The following is an 18242-nucleotide window of genomic DNA, read 5'->3' as shown; positions in this document are numbered from 1 at the left end:
AAGCTGATCAGGACCAAAACAGACCTTCACAAATGGAAATTCAATGATGGTTTCTTCCACGAATTGATCCCCTTTTGGGAAACAACTCAAGTAGATCTGCTTCCTCCCCTCAGAACAGATGACTCAATGAATTCTGCTCCTCTATTCCTTGCAAACAGGCTTGGAAAACAGATGCCATTTCATTCCCTTGGAAGTGAATGTTCCTATATGCATTTCCACCCTTTCCACTCAGATCTAGAGTAATTTTGAAAATTCAGAAGAACTGTCCAAGGATTATTATGGAGATTTCTTTCTGGCCGCAGCAATAGTGGATGTTCATCATATTGATCACTGCTGCAGTAGCCTTAGCTCTATCAGTTATAACCCGCCAAGAATATAACAGCCGATCAGCTTCCAAAGCTTCAAGCCACCTTCCATGCACACAAACCAAGAGGGTAGCTAGAGCTGAGCTGACTAAAACTGAAGTTTGGGCACAAAGCCCTTCACAACTTTCCTGTCAGCAGAGAGAGGGAGATTGAGCCCTGAAAGAACAGTGGTAGGAACAACAAAAGTAAATGTCCACACCCTGGCATAAAAAATACACCAAAAAAACAAGGGGGTGGAGGAAGGGAGCAGCTACTGCAGCAGTGATCATTTGAACATCTACTGTTATGATGAGTTTTACTTAACACATTTGTACTATGTTCATCATATTGATCACTGCTGCAGTAGTCTTAGCTATATGATAGATTACCTTAGCTAAATACATTTGGAAGGTGAAAGGAAAAGAGTCCAGGAACCTCTGGAAAGTGGCCCTAGCGAAGCTTGGTCTGGACCTAGAGAAGGAATCAAGCTTATAGTGCTTTGTAAAAGTATGTACAGAGGACCAAGTACCAGCTTCTAGAATATTTCTATAATCCAAGCTTTTCCAAAAAGCCACAGAGTGGGCCTTGACCCTGTCTGGAATAGTTATATTATGGTGAGTATAACTAAAGGTGACAGCCTTAGACAACCATTTAGAAATAAACTGTTTTTACACAAGTTGTTCCTTCTTTTACCTTCACAAGAAATGAACATAATCTGAAGATCTGAAAGATTTAGTTCTGACAAGATAGTACCCGAGTTGTGTGTGAACATTCAAGGTATGGAGTATCCTTTCTCCCTCATTTTTAGGTTCCAGAAAGAAAATGGGGAGTTGGATAGTTTGGCTTAAAGTAAACTTGGATACCATATTTTGCATACAAGAATTCATTAGTTCTGAAAGAAACCCTGTCCATATGGAAAATGAGGTAGGGTTGACTCACAATAACAGCTTGCAATTCAAATACCCTTCTTGCAGAGGTCAGAGCAATCAGTAAAACTGTTTTCCATGTGAAGAATCTCAAGTCAGCCAGATTAGCTGGTTCAAATGGGGCAAGTGTTAGCTTCTGTAACACAAAATTAAGATCCCAAGGAGGGGCCACCGGTTTTCTTGAAAGCCTGTTATGCAAAACTCCTTTGAAGAACATTTTGACATGAAACTGCATTGAAAGAGAAGGACCCATGGGCAGACATGCTGAAATGGCAGATAAATGAACCTTGCCAGAGGAGTATGAAAAGCCATAGGATAAAAACTCACCCAAAATTTGTAGAACCAGAGAATAACTAGCCTTAAATGGGTGTTGCTTATGCTTTTGTCACCAACTTGAACACCTTCTCCATTTGCTAATATATGATTTTCTAGTAGCAGGCTTTCTTGTCTACATCAGTACCTGCTGCACATCTTCAGTAAACAGGTGCCTAAAAGGAATTAAGAGCCTATCATCCAGGCAGTCATTTGAAATTGATTGATGTCAGGCTGTATCAAACCACTGTTCTTGTGTGAGTAGATCCAGTCTGTAAGGAAGCTTGCGGTAATTGCTCCTGGCCATATCCAAAAGCAGGGAGAATGACAGTTACCTGGGCCAGAAGAAAATTATCACAGTGATCCTGGGGAATCTTCAGAAGTATCTTAATTATTAGTGGAAAGGATGGAAAACATACAGGAATACTCCTGCCCAAGGAAAAGAAAAGGCATCTGTCTTCCAGTCCTTCTTGCATGGAGTCCTGGAACAGAATCTTGCCAATTGATTGTTCATAAAGGAGGCAAAGAAGTCTACTTGAAGGACTTCCCACAGTGGATCAAATCTTAGAAGACTCCCTGATTTAGTTTACATTTGCAAAGGTCTGTCCTGGTCCAGGTGGTCTGCCACACAATTTTCCTCTAATGAAATGTAGGATGAGATTGTGCTCTAAAGCTATATGCCAAGCTAACATGGCTAGTCTGCAAAGGGGTATGACTTTTTCTCCCCTTGCTTGTTGATATACCACATGACTGTGGTATTGTCTGTAGCCACTTAAAGAGGTCCTGGGGACCAAAGATGGTTCAGAGTGTTGAGTGTCTTGATCAGGGCAAGCATTTCCTTGATATTTATGTGCTTGTGTCAGTGTTTGGTGTCCTGCACTTTTATCCCTTCTGAAATTCTAAGCAAAGTCCAAAACGTCTGTGGCGACTGACTGCTTTGGAGCAGGGAGGGAGAAGGGGACAACTGGATTTAAGGGTATCTGTTGTCTCCAACAAATGATTTCTCTTCTGACAACCCCCAGCAATAGGATTTGAAAAGATAAAGGGTGCTGATACCAGGAACAAAGAGATTTCAGATACCACTGTAGGTTTGTCGTGTGTAGTCTCGCCAGGGGTATCATGAGAATCATAGATGGAATGACACCTAAAATCCTGAGATTTTTCCTAGCAGTGACCAAAATCAGAGTGGAAAACCTGAGAGACTGATTTAGATAAAAATGTATTTCTTCATGTGAAAGAAGAGCTCTTTGAACTGAGGTGTCTAGTTGACATCTCAGGGACACAATTCTTTGTGAAGGAGTCAAGAAAGACTTTTGAATGTCCCCTTTGAATCCCAGCTTGTGTAAGAATCAGCAGCCCCATGATCCTGAAATTAATTAAGCAGGTTAACAGGAAATTAATGAAGTAGGTAATACAGCTGAACTGTTAAACATTTATTTAAATTACAGAACACAGTCTCATGAAAATGAGTTTTCTGCTTACAACATAGCAAAGCCTGACCAAATAGTATCTTTATATCTTCATGCAACTTACCTGCCCCTCTCTAAGGTTTGGAAATTGCTAATGCCTAAGACTAAACTGTATGTGTTAACTATTTTAATAGTGCAGACCCATGGAGTAGCAGGAATGTACAAGTGCAGTTTGCAAAGGTGAAATGGAAAATGGGAATGGAAAGAAGCACAACTACAGTATTGTAATTTATATTCCTATTTGTATTAGACTAAGTTACCTTTAATTTCTCTACAAACTGTCTAAAATTTTTCTAAATATTAAATGATTGCCATATATCTTATATTGATTCTTAACCAATGTTTTTATATTATGTCTAATTTGTTACAATTATTTAAACTGCAGATTTTTTGTTTTATTTTTGAATATAGTAAAATTATTGTTCTTAAAATGTTTTTTAATAATTTGGAGCTTTTCTCCCTGGGCTTCTACCCAGTCAGACTTTCCCGGTAATCAAATATCAATAAATAAATACACAAGTTAACTCTTCTATCTTGTTAAGAACTGCTAATGCTTTTTTCAGTTTCCTGCACTAACTTTCTACATTTCACGGTAGTAGGAAGGGAAGTAGTGCTCGTTTTTACGTATTGTGATAGGAGGAATTTCTCTCAGAAGAGATTTTAAAATGTATCACAGTTAAGACCCCAGGTAAACCTCTATAATCCATAACAGAGAACAGAAATAATGAAGTTACATCTTTCTAATGTGCTAGCCCTTTACTGATGCACAGATCACTTAACAAGGTTTGTGGTCTCAGCTGCAATAATGTCTAATTGCACTTACAGCATTACAATTTTAAATGTTCTTTGTCAAGGAATATTTGAGGTTAATGGAACTTGAATAGTCTAAAAGAAAACATGTCACTTGATACTGGTGTCATACCTCTCAGCTGTCCAGATTTTTGCAGAATGTCCAGATTTTTACTTATATTTTTGGTCTGTTTTTCATATAATTTGTGGTTCTCTGGTGAACTGCTGAGGACTGAAGTCACTAAATAATGACATACATTGAATTTCAGACTTCATGTCCTTCAGAAAATGCATGCCAATGCAAAACCTGTTATTCTAGCATCTTTCTAAGTTTATAACAGCAATATTTAAAATCTGTCCCTGATTTTAGGCATTTGTCCCCCCATCATTTTATCTTTGTCCAGATCATTTATGCTTAGAGGTTGAGAGGTGTGACTATTGAGTATCTCTTTGGCTATTTTGCTCACAAAGTTGTACTGTTTTCATCTTTTTTTATTTTACTTTAGGTTAGAATTACACTGATGAGATGATGAACAAAGACATGCTATCTACCTAGCTGTTGCCATTGACATGCACTATACATTACTGCAAGCTGAAAATGATACCTGACAGTATGAATTATCCACCATTAATCATCTGGTCTCTGTATTACTCCACAGGAAAAAGAAAAGCTTTATGTTGAACTGAAACACATACTGGCTCGACAGCCTGGCCCTGAGGCAGCAGAACAGATACAGATCTACCAGCAGACGTTGAGAGAGAAAACTAAGCAGATGAAGGTAAGACTGTTTTGCTGTATTGTAATTGCCCTATCCTTAGTTGTAACAAAGCCTGACTTAATTATATTGTTTAAATATCATATGTCACAAATAAGCACAATGTTTCTTTCCTATTTTTCTGCTTTTGTTGGCTTGTTTACTGCACTTATTCAGGTATCATCTTTCATTCATTTATAAGGAGTGTCTGGAAGAATTACTTTCTGCCATCATTATATAATTTGAGGTCTTGCAGTATATGTCATATTTTGTTTTGCTTTCTCTACATTGAAGTTGATCCTACTTTGTATGTCTGTTGCAGAAGTATAACAAATATACTTCTGCTCACTTTCCAGTTTGTTTTTCAAACATTTGTATGCTTTCCTGTATGAGGGTACAGTCAGTCTCATGATGGCCTTCTTCCACTGTCAGTTGTCTTGTTCCACATTTAAAAGTAGCTTTGTACCTCTCCATCTTTACTTTTCTTATCTCTTTGTCACTGTTTGTAAACATTTTTTTTTCAGTTTGCAAGCAGTTTCTTCAATCTTTTATTTTAATTTCCTTTCAGAAAGTATAAGAGTATTTTACTGCTTTGGTATGATTATAGGAAATAGTTATATTAATGCTTTCTGCTTAATTGTTGGTGGATAAGGTCATCTCTGAATAAGTCATTTGACTGATTATATCTGTATGAAACAGATACAGACAACAAGGCCCCTAAAGGCCTTGCAGGATACTGATAATTATGAAAACTTTGCTAGATTTGACAATTTGACTGAAATTGAGGATGTTTTCCTGGTATAAAATAAAGTTCATAGGTTTGTAGGTTCATAGGAGGTTTCTATGCTAGCGGCCCTAGAGCCCTTATAAGCCTAGCCATGTTAATCCTGCATTGCCTTAATTGTCATTGGTTAGATGGATGTAATTCACAGAACACATCTATGATAAACAGTGACTACTCTTGTCCATGAGGGATATGGGTGCCACCCCCCCCCCCCCCGGGGTGGATTTGTGTTCTTCCATCTATTTATTTAGGTTGCGCTTGAATAGGATCAGTGAGGAGCTCTGCTTCATGTGAACTGGAAGTTTATTCCAGAGTAGCGGTAATCTCTGGGAGATATATCTGTCTCTCCAGCATGTTCTGTTAATGTCACAGGCTAGGTTAAGATCTTATGACATTTGACTTGCGGATGTGCAGCATATCTATCAGGGCAGGGTTGACCAGGCACAAGTCACCTCTCAGCAGCCTATACAGTACAGAGCACAGTGGCAGGGCTTTCATTCTATCCATGCAAGTCATGGCTTGGAGGTCCTGTATTTTTTTGGTGAGAAACTTCTGTGGTCTGTCCTGTTGCTGCAGGTGTCTGGTGAGGTACATTCAGAAGGGAGCATTGTACTCTGGTCTAATGAGGGTCAATTACAATGGAGTTATAACATCCTTAGACCTGGATGCGATGCCCTTACTTATGAGATGTGCAATGTAGAAGGCTTTTCTAACTACTGTGGAAACTTGGTGGTCGAAGTTCAGATTGCCATCTACCTGTTTTCCCAGATCTGGCACCACTGGGTTTAAATTTGGGGGGGGGGGGGTGCTGTCAGTATTGTAATTTGCAGGGAATTCCCCTTTGCCAAAGGGGATAATAATGCACTTATTTGCATTTAGTTTTAGACCGTGACTTTGGCAGCAGTCATTTGTCTGTATTAGCCTCTGCTGTAATATGTTACATCACTGGGGGACCCAATTTGCAATCATCAGTGAACCTGGTAAGCCAAAGGCCATCTAGTTTAGCCTGGACTTCCAAGAAATAGATTCCAAACAGTAAATGGCCCAGCACTGATCCCTGTGATATGCCACTGGTGACGGGCCTACTGGTGGAGGTGGAGTCACCAACTTTAACAGTATGTGTTCAGTCAGTGAGCCAGTTGGCTACCCATCTAGTGATGTAAGGGTTAATCCCCAGATGAGAGAGTTTCTCAATGATACCTGAGAGGGAGATTGTGTCAAAAGCTTTGGCTTGGTCAAGATAGTATGCACTGTGTTACCTTCATCCAAGGCTTTGCTGACTTTCTTGAAGAAGTCTAGTAGGTTTAATAAGCATGATCTATCCCTAACGAAGCTTTTAACATGTCAGAAAATAAGGTGGCTTAAAAAAAATAAGTTTAAAATGTCAATAAAGGATAAAAAGTAAATGAGAGATAATTAAAAACAATAGTGATCTTCCTTAAAAATTTTACTCCAGAGGAGTCCTCAGCCAATTCCCAAAGTCCCTGTTTAGGTGGTATTCATAGTCTCAGGTTTTGCACTTGCATAGTGGATATCCATGAAGAGTGGCGCTACACCTATATGCAGATACACTAAGCACAGGTTATTTGCATTGAATAAGAAATTGAAAGCATTTTGATATACATGTCTTCTTACAGCAAAACCTTAGACTTTGTATGATTTCATTTACACTCAGATGCGGATGAACACAGTTATGCACAGGCACACTTGGAGGAATTGAGGCAAGCAGTGGACAGCACAGCTTTTATTACTAATATTTAAAAAAAAATAAAGCAATTTAAGATGTTTTATTTAGGGTATCCTTAATTGTCCACCCTGATTTGTTTCTTAAAATAATGGAAATGGGAAGATAATAAAGATTGGAAAAGGGAAGATATAACAAAGAGGGGAACACAGAAGGAAAACATCAAGAGGGTTGTGCTCGAGTAGGTAGGAGAGGAGCGGTACTATGTTTTTGGTGGGGGATAGACCCCCCTTTTTCAAATTCTTTTAGCATAAGAGGGTAGTGTGAGTGGGAAGTAGGTAAGAGGCTGTAGGAGAGAGGATAAGGGAAGGAAGAGGATAAAGAGGAGTCCAGTCCGACAACCATCCCTGGTCTACAAGGCCTCAAACATTTCCACTGCCTGATGGTGTTGCAGTGGAAGACTGTGATGTTGGTGGGGCAGGGGCCTTTGATGGCATGGTGGTCAGTGTCAACCAGAGTAGTGGGTCTTCTACCCGCTGATGAGAATCCTCAATTGGCTGAAGACATCTATCCATGACCTGCTCCACCACATCCTCCATCAAGTCCCAAAGTCTACATTCAGTGAGGCTTGCCAAGCTACCACGTGCCAAGTGATGACAGGACTGGTGCCACTGCCACAACCCCTTGAAGACATTCCTGGATGGACAGAGGGTGAAGATTACCTAACCTGGGAGGCACACATCTGTACTTATTCTAAGGATTCTGGACCCGTAGAAAATGAACAAAAAAGGGAGAGAAAAAAAATAAAGAAGGACAAAGAAATGCATAATTAAAATAAGGAAAGGAGAGAAAGTGGGGGAGCAAAAAAGAAATACCCAGAATAAATTCCCACATAATGTTAAACATGATTCAAATCTTTATTATCAGATAATTGTATTTTTTTTTATTTTTATTGACCTAAAAATGTATTTGAAATACTTATGAATGCACAAGAACAATGAATGCATTGCTCACAAATCATGATGGCTTTTACATTTGCAGTCTACTGATACTAATGAGATGTGCTGGCTTAACCTAAGAAGTGGTAATACATTTGAAATTTCAGCCTGATATGGATTTGGTTGCAATACTGTAATAAAGTACTTTAGTCCTTCTAGTATTATCTTGGTGTATAAATAGTTTGCAGTTATATATAGTAATAAATATATGGTAATAAAATCAGTTAAATACAGAAAACAGTATTTATTACTTGACATTTCTTTTTAAAAATTTTAAGGTTTTCATTTCTTTTTACTAGCACCCTCAGTCAATCTGGCCAGTTGCTACACTGTTGAATGTTGTTATACTGGATATCCTCTTATGCTAGAGACAACACATAACAGCGTGGCTGTTTTTTTTTGGTTTCCTTAATATTTCTGGCACGGCTACTAGTACTCCTCTATAAGGCATTTCAGTTACTGTTGCACTTAGTATATGTGCTTATTTTTTAAATATTTATTTATATCTGAAATATTAAACAAAGATTGTCAGAATATGCCATTATTACTTTTAATGCAAGTTGAAATAGTAGGAGTGCATCTTTCTAAAAGTAGTTACACTTTAATATGTGTGCACAGCTTGTCTCTTTGGGAAAGAGGCATCTGGACTCTTACCTTACACTTACAGTGTAGGTTCTGCTTTCAACTGTTATAGCTTGCATACCTAACTTGCAGTTTTAATTAACACACTATGAATTTATTTTCACGCAGAGGCAGGAGCTGTACACACATACAGATGTTACAATTAAAAGGAAGTTTTCAATTCCTTTCAGTTAAAACTTTATTAAACAAAACATGTTTACTGTTAAAGATGGATGCAGTATATTTACTTTGTGGCAATGTGCTTTGATAATTTTCTGTTTAGTAAATGTAAGCATATAAGAGGAGTTTTAGAAATGCATACAGAAGTACTACAGCTGGTCATCTCACTAAACTATGTACTGGTCATTCACTTCACACTGCTACCTCCACCCCTTCTCTCCAAAATGTTCAATTTTCTGTTTAATAAGTATAAGCATATAAGTGGATTGTGTAGAAATGTATACAGAACTAATACAGCCGGTCACTTTTCACTAAACTATGTAATGATCATTCAGTTCACATTGCACCCTCCACCCCTCCACTCTGGCTAGGGTGTAGTGCCTGACTGAGTTCAGTCATCTTTTAAATGCAACTGGTATTGTGGAAAAATGAGTGTCTTATACAGTTATCATACTAATAAATATTTTGTGGCCTACACAAACAAAACCCATTCTTTACAAAACTACTTGCATGTATTTCAAGTAGTAACTAAGTTAATACCTACTATACATGAAATTATGTGGCAATGCACATATTTTTGTTGTTTGTGTATAAATACATATATATTTGTATACATGAAAAAAATATTGTAAGTGTACAAATGCAGATGTACATCTGTATTTTACAGACATACATATGCATACTTACATATATTTGTTTACTCACAAATACACATTTGTATTTTTACAAAAAAGTATGCCATCACATAAACATTCCATATTTGTATATCGATCCAGTTCTGCATACAGATATGTTTATGCTTTATTATGCATTCTAAACACATATACATACTTCTTTGCAGTTACACATATTTCTTGTAGCATCTACTTTCATTTGTGCAATTCTTTTATAGTTTATGTTTTAGCCTATGTTTAAAATGATTAAAAATAAATATATAAATAAAAAGAAATACTTACTATAGAACTTTGGCCTTCTCGTTCTCATCTGATCTACCCACTCAGCCAGCTTGTCAGGCTTACACTTGGCCATCGTACTTACGTCAGTACTGGGGGTCACAGGTGCTCACCCAACTCCTGTCAGGTGTCTATTTTTTCCCAGTCCAACCCTTTGGCACAGGGTTGGATCTTATTCTGGTACAACTCCCTCAGAAGGTGCAGCATTACAGTGGTCTCCTTGTTAGTCCAGCTCAGAGCACAGCTTTGTGCCTTCACAGGTGCTGCCATCATTAGAAGTACCAGTACCAAAATGAAGACAGTATGAGCAGGACTGTGATTCACAAATTTACAACCACTCCATCTGGGGTGTGACATCACTTTAACCACACCCAGTTAACAAGTAAGGGTATTAGATCTGGTACTTTCATTATTGGCAAGTTTGGTTTTACCAAAATGCTTTGTCACCTGCATGTTTTTTTTTTGTTTTTTTTTAAGGAATACATTCACATTTCATTTATATAGTGGATAAAAGCCATTAATGAAATCACTAGTTTTTATCTTATTTACAACTGCTACTGCTGCTGTACGTTTCTGTTTCTAGCTTTTTGGAGGTTTGCACCTGAATGTCAGGAAGGAATGATTTCTCTATACTATCCTCATGCAGAATAGCATAGTATTAATGTTTGTTTTTTTTTTTTGTGGGGGGGGGGGGGGCTTTTGTTTATTTCTGTAGAAATATATATTCCTGTATGTGTCAATATCGACTTTTATTAAATGCTGAGTGCTTTTAGGTACTAAGGTGTGACAGATGATTTTGGATGGGGAGGGATCATGCTTCATGGTTGTGCAAACCACTCTGAAAGACTTCCTAGCTAAAGTCTGGCTCTGTTCCTGCTCAAAACCTGGATAAACTATATCCCTACATTTGTGAATAAGTACCCTTTCATTCCTTTTACCTCTTTACTCTCCCTTTTTAATGACTTCCTTACTGCTATCTAATTCTCTTTTCTGACTTTCTCTCTTAATATGAAATAAGGCTGTTTTTCCCTCACTTCCTATTGCAATTCTTGTTTGTATTAGACTAACTTACATTTAATTTCTTTACAAACTGTCTAAAATTTCTCTAAATATTAAATGATTGCCATATACCTTGTATCGATTCTTAACCAATGTTTTATGTCTAATTTGTTATAATTATTTAAACTGCAGTTGTTTTTGTTTTATTTTAGAAGATTGTATAATTATTGCTCTTAAAATGTTTTGTAATAATTTAGAGGTTTTCTCCTTGGGCCTCCACTGAAAATGGTCTTCTACCCAGTCAGATTTTCCCCTGTAATCAAATGACAATAAATAAATTAGTTCAACACAACTTTACTTGTTTGGACTGAAACTCTGAATGTGTACATAGCTACAAGAACTCTGAGTTTAAATGTGCTGTTTGGATTGATTTGAGGATTTTCTATATTTAATGTTTCGATATTTCCATTACTTTTTGATTTTGATATTGTTTTACTGCAAAATGTTTTTTCTTGCAGTCTTAAAAGTTGCTGGATAGCGTCAGTAAGCAAACATTCCTTTTGTATTCTTTAATTCAATAGGAATTAAATCTAGCTAATTAGTGGGGGGAGCTGAGTGACAGTTTTCTTATTTAAAAAAGGGCAATGCAGTGAATAAGTCACGAACTAACCACCATGGACATTCAAAAGACTCTTAAAATCCTTTATTAAAATGAACCCTCGATAAAAAGGAAATGTTTGTAGCAAAATCCCTGTGGAAAAATACGTAAAGACACAAAAAGGTGCACCATTCAGGATGGATAAGCGCTTTTGGGTTTTCCCTTCCTCAGATCCTGTTACAACTGAATAAAGGTGTTGCATTTAAAGAAGGCTTGACCAATCAAGACATGCACACACACTGACACTTCCAGTACAAGCCAGAGGCAAGATATCCTATCAGAAACATGATGGAAAAAAATACAGCCTCCCTGAGATCCAGTCAGTGGAAAAACTTTTAAGTACAAATTAAGGCATTGCTTCATTGTTTGTGCATTTACTTTATAAGTAAACACTGCTCTAATAGAGCATATACCAGTCCTCTTTCTTCAGAAGAGTTAGAGAATTAATGCAACACCTTTGCTTAAAAAGGATATTTTTATTTTTATTTATTTTACATTTGTTGACCGGGATAGTCCAACTGGATACATGTCCATTTTTAGTGGAGGCCCGGGGAGAAAAGCTCCACAGTAAACACAATTTTATAACATAAATCTAGATAAAGAGGAGTTTAGAGGTCAGACTGGTACTACATGAAAAAAAAACACACAAATTATTCATTTTACACAAGGTTTAAGGCTTATAAAACACAATTCTATTAATTTCTGAAAGAGTTAGTACACAAACATGGTGATAGGATTAGTCTGGCTTGGAACAAGGACATAGCCAGTGTGATTTAAAATAAAGTTTAAGACTTTTTTGAATTGACTAAGGGTAGGTTCTAGGGTGATGTCGGCAGGTAGTGTGTTCCAGATTTTGCCGACATGCTTGGCAAACAGAGAGTCACCAGCTGAATTTTTGGTTTTGACAGTTTGCACTAGTAGCCTGTTAGAGGAGTGAAGTGGTCTTGGGTTACTGCAGGGTTTGATACGTTTTTTAAGTGCAGGTGTACTGTCAGGCTGGTTGAGTACTTTATGTGCCACTAATAGTTAGTTATACTGAAATAGGCATGGCAGTTCTAACCATCCTAGGTGGTACAAGTTTTTACAGTGATGTGTCTTGTATGGCATGCCAGTGGTGAATTAGGCAATGTGATTATAACAGCTAGACAGTTTATTCAGTTCTGTTTTGCCTAAGTTTGTGAATAAAGGGGAAGCATAGAGGAGAGTTGAAAGAAGGTGAGAGTGTGCAATGGCTATTTTAGCAGGTGGGGTTAGGAAAGGTTTAATCTTGTAGAGTGAGCCGAGTTTTTTGTTGATGGTTTTAACAGCCTGCTTAACATGTATGTCAAATAAATCGTAAAATAGTAGATTAGCACTCTGTTTCAATGACGTAAGTCTCGTCATATAAAAGGCAGTTGTTCACAGTACATGAATATAGCTGAACAGCGTAGACCAGTCACAGTGCCTGTATGAGCCAACACCTCCAGCTCATGTCAATAAGGTGTTCCTCTGTAGGGGTTAAAAAAGGGGGGGGGGCACACCTTTCCTTGGCTCAAAGCAGGCTGATAAAGTAAGAGTGAAAGGGCACACTTTTCTTTAACTCAAATCAGTGACAAACTTTTAAGCATCTGGTCCTTAAAATAGGTTTTAATGGTACCACACCATTAAGTCCAGGTTCACGATCAGCTCATAGATCGATGGTCCAGTCAATTTCAGCAACTTCAGTGAGATTCTGCTCATCTCCTCTCCTTATGGTTTCAGGAATCATCTGTAGCGTCATAAACTTGAAGGAGTGTGCAGGATGCATTTTAACATGTTGTGCTAAAGCATTGGTCTTTTCTGAATGGACAATGTCACATATATGGCGAAGGATTCTTTCTTTTAATTGGCGATCAGTCTTCCCTATATAGAAGGCATTGCATTTTTGAAAGTCAGCTACATATACTAGATGCTTGGTATTGCAGTTGGCTCGTACCTTTAAAGAAAATAGCTGGCCAGAAACTGGATGGCAAAACAAGTTGGAAATATTGATGTACTGACAATCCTTACACCTTCCACATTTAACAGTCCCTTTTCTGCCTTCAGTATGCTGAGGTCTCCTAGTACTTCCATCTTTATAGCACAAAAGTTGTTTGATATTCTTTTTATTTTTGAAGGTAAATCTGGGTGCATCTCCAACTATTGTTTTTAAACTTTGATCTTCTGTCCAGCTTTCTCATCATGTACAGATTGACTGGAAAAATAGGGTTGATGTAAATCGGAAGAATTGTGACATACAGAACATTAGAAAGAAGAAGGGTTGACCCTATTTTTCCAGTCAATCTGCACATGATGAAAAAGCTACTAAGTATAACAATTCCCTTTCCACCACTAAGGAGCATCTTAACTTATTCTACAAATGTTCTACTAGTATGTGACATCATCAAGAAATATTGGCCAGTGCTGACAGAAGATCAAAGTTTAAGAACAATAGTTGGAAATGCACCCAAATTTACCTTCAAAAATAAAAAGAATATTGAGTGACTTTTGTGCTATAAAGATAGATCTACTTGGAGACCTCAATATACTGAAGGCAGAAAAGGGACTGTTAAATGTGGAAGATGTAAGGCTTGTCAGTACATCAATATTTCCAACTTGTTTTGCCCTCAGTAGTCTGTAAGAGACTGAGTACAGAAACAGAGCTTTGAGGTGGTCCACATAGGACATATTATTTACACTCGATACTCTTTTAGTGAGGAACCTCTATGGCCACTTCAGTTGCTGAAAATGTCTGGTCAGCTAGCACTACATGGAAATGGAGGAGAGCAGGGATAATGCCATGATCACACTTATGTGTATATAGTGGAACACTAAGGATCTGTGGTTATCTCCGTTTGTACGCTAAATATGACTTACCAGAATCCAGTAGGAATCAGTTTTGGAAGAGGAATGGATACTGTGCTGACACTTGGGAACAGATTACATGAGACTAAAAGTGCTTCTCAAGAAAACACTGTAATTAGTAGGGGGTAGAAGCACAACAGATTTTATGCAGGCCATGTTAGTTAGCATTCATTTACACCTAGCAGAACTTCTCATTTGAGGTCCTGATCTCAGTCCTGTAGCACTGTCAACTCACTGCCTGTAGGATAGCTGGCATCAAGTAGGTCACAACATCAGATCAACTCACCATCCTGCTCTCATGACAGCCACTCTTCAAAATCATTTGCTCCAATACCTAGCGTATCTTCAAGAGATGTGTATGACACATTTGTTGTTGACCTACTGTGATTCAAGTGTGACATTTCTGTTACTTAGAATTTGACTTTCACACATACATGTAAATGGCAGAGGGACACCTTAACCAAACACTTATTAGAACACCCCAGACATTCTGGTTTTAAATTTATCATTCTGGAAAGTGTGGAGATGGATGCGCTTAAAGGGGACATCAATGGTGTTTTGGAGAAAAAAGAATTATGCTGGCAGCTGAAATTAAATGCATTCAGAAAACCAGGACTTAACTACTATTGCTCTATAAAGAGTGTTTTGAATTTATGTAAGCTGCTGCATAATCTGTAAAGTTTTTGTTTTAGGAAATTTTTGAGGAAATATTTTTATGTACTAAAGGTACCAAACATACTAAAAAATAATAAAAACTTATGTGCAGAATGTGTGTGTGTGTGTGTGTGTGTGTGTGTGTGTGTGTGTGTGTGTGTGTGTGTATATATATATATATATATATATATATATATATCTCTATATATATATATATATATGTGTGTGTGTTTGTGTGTGTGTGTGTGTGTGTGTGTGTTCAGTTACTTTAACCTCAATTCTGATTTGATTAGATTTAGTAAACTCTTGGATCACACCAGAGATTTAAATGGTAGATTCAAATCACACATTTTTTCATGCCGCTATTACCATAAAGTTTTGGAATAATTCCCACATTCATCATAATGGTGCATGCTCTTGCACACTCATGCACACAACTTCACATTTTTATACATTAATAGTTTACTTCATCTTCTGTTTTTTTGTATTTTTGTGTGGTTTTCTACTGGTTTTCATTATATAAACATTTTGTTTGGGGCTTGTGAACATGAAAACTGTCATGACAGGTGTGTTTTCTTCTCTCATCTGCAAAGCACTGATATTTTTTCTGAGCTGTAAATAACTTAGATGTATGCTTATTAGATAGCATTACACAGATGCATATTTATATTTATAGTGTTCTAATTAGATAATGTTGGTGGCTAGACAGCTATGTATGTTTTTTCATGTATCTATCTAGTTAGCTCTTCTTACTTATCTACCTATGTATATGATTTTAGTTCTTGTAGCAGACCTTATGAAGGCTTTATTGCATTAGTTAGCCGAAAACAATTTTAGTTAAAAGTCAGTCATTTTATATGTATGTTATGCTTTTCTTAATACCTGATTTTGGAATGTGGGTTGCAAATAGATAAGTAGTGTTTCCCTTAACTAGGATTTAGTTTAATGTAATCAGTAGTAGTATGTGAAGGTGGGTACTTGCTGTTCTGAAATGCACATTTATGGCCCTATTTATATTGTTTGCCTGGAACAGGCTATTTTAAAATGAAATAATACATATATTTTTCACACCTAATTCAGAGTGTATAAAGGCTGATATATTTAACATTGTAAACTATTTCTGATTGTTTCTTTACTGAAGATCGCTTGTCTGTGACGAATAAAGCTTGTTGTTTTTGAACACTACCTGGGTTTTGTAATTTTTGGAAATTATTGTGACTGAGCTCATTAACGAAGTTTTAAGACTACTAGTTTTTCTGTTTTTTATTTTTTCCTCAACACTCATGTTTGTGAGGTAGGAACTAGACAGATTCCTGTGCAAACAGACTGTATAGAGTTCATCTTGACAGTTATTTATACAGACATTTGAGGATATTTTGAAATATAGTTTCCATATTTTCCTACTGAATATTCCCTTCTGACAAGGAATCTGAAGTGGTTAGCATATTTCATATGGGGCTATGCACTTCTTACAAGCTGGCAGTTAAGAGATCAACTAGGTAACTCAGCTGATTGATTACCAGCTTTAGAACTGGTATTGGATACAGTGCCGCTGTTACCTGATTCCAAATTACCTTCTTTTCAGAGAAGCAAAAACCTCATCAATAAGCAAGATGGGAGCAATATTAGATAATAACACTGAAAAAGTTTTATTCTTCCTAGTGTACTTCTAGATGAGTCATTCATTTTCTCTGTTCCCTGACAATATTATCATTCTGTAGTTGGGAAAAGGGATAGTACAATTGTGTTAGAAACACCATATATGTAAATGTTCAAGGAGATTCACTGTTGCAGTCCTCACTTTTGGGATTCTTTCTTGACTGGCTGTCCTGCCTTCCAAAGCTCTAACTTTTCTCCAGGGCCTCAGCTGACACTATTGTCAGATCTTTCTTGCCTTTGCCAAAGCTACGTAGAAGATACTGGTGCCAAAGCCTAAGTGAACCAGATGGTAATAGCCCTCTGTGCTTCAGGTCAACCATAGAGTTCTCAAATCTCCCTCTTCAGGTAGTAGATACAGGTAAACGAGAGAGGGAGATCTGGTAGGGAAGTGAGTAGGAAGATGTAGATAAAAGACTAGGGTGCCACCCACCCCCTGGAACAAGGAATACAGGTCAAAAGAGGGATAGAAAGAGATAGGGAGAGAAGGAGGTAGGTTGGTGCACACTGAACTGTGACATTGAATCTACTTGAGCATCTACTTTTATGGTTAAGTTCCTAACACAACTGCACTATTTTCATTATAGTATATATTGTTGCAGTCCTCACTTTTGGGAAGATTCCTACAGCACACAGAAACAGAGTGAATGGAGGCATTCCATCAGGAGAAAAGGCTCCACAGTATGGCATAGGCAAATTCTGCCAGGGCTCTGGGGGCTACCCCTAAATTGTTGTGTCTTGAATAGATGTGAACAGGAATCAAGTTACTGATTTAAGAATAGCCTCTGTGGTGGTCCCTGTAAGGAAGGCTGTGCTGGTTGCAGAATGCCGACTGGACTAGGTTCTGATATACCTAGCTGCACCATAAGCTCTATAAGAAAAAGAAATGCAATGAGCAAGACGTTTAGAAAGAGTTTGTTTAATTACTGGTTTCTTTTCTTTCTATTTTGTAATGGAGACAAACAGCTGATCAGTCTTTTTAAATTCTTTGTTACTCTGCAAAGAAAATCTCATCCACCTATGTACGTCAAAGGAATGAAGGGTTCCTTCTCCTATGTACTGTGGGTTTGTTAAGAAAACTGGCAAAAGATTTGCTTGGTTAAAAGATAACTCAGAAACCACCTCAAGCATGAAAAAATGTGTAGTAGGAAAGGATACCCAATCTTGGTGGAACAATAAGAAGAATCCTTTATACATTAAAGCCTGGAGCTTGATGATTCTCCAAGCAGATATAACAGACACCAAAAACAGTGTCTTCCAAGACAGAAGCTAGAGCATTGATGGCGGACCTATTACACGCATGTCAAAGGTGACACACACCACAGCATTTTGGGTGACACGCCAGTGGTTATCAACACCCGAGTTTCCAAAGATACTATTTTTGCATTTGGTGCTCATGTGAAGTGCACTGAATTATTGTGCGCCAGGAGCTTTTGACATGTCAAACCCAAAAGGTTCGCCATCACTGAGCTAGAGAGTAGCTGAAGTAACTGGTTCAAAGGGTATCAAGGTAATTTTTTATAATGCATAATTAAGATCCCATGATGGGGCAACATTTTTTCTTGAAGGTCGAGGATACAGAACCTCTTTGAAAAACT

General features: G+C 37.5%; 1 protein-coding gene across 1 annotated transcript in view; it reads left to right on the top strand.

The window, feature by feature from the left end:
- The window catches only part of CFAP58 (cilia and flagella associated protein 58), a 2107107-nt gene that overhangs the window by 1823672 nt on the left and 265193 nt on the right, over positions 1-18242 (top strand). The window contains exon 16 of the mRNA XM_044055947.1: positions 4500-4619. Coding sequence (XP_043911882.1) covers positions 4500-4619 — 120 coding nt within the window. The remainder of the gene's footprint in view (positions 1-4499; positions 4620-18242) is intronic.

The sequence above is a fragment of the Protopterus annectens genome, chromosome 14.part0 (genome assembly GCF_019279795.1).
Source record: "Protopterus annectens isolate FY-2018-M chromosome 14.part0, PAN1.0, whole genome shotgun sequence".
In the NCBI taxonomy this organism is placed as follows: Eukaryota; Metazoa; Chordata; order Ceratodontiformes; family Protopteridae; genus Protopterus; species Protopterus annectens.
The sequence above is the reverse complement of the archived record's forward strand: the minus strand, read 5'-3'. Positions and strand labels throughout refer to the sequence as shown.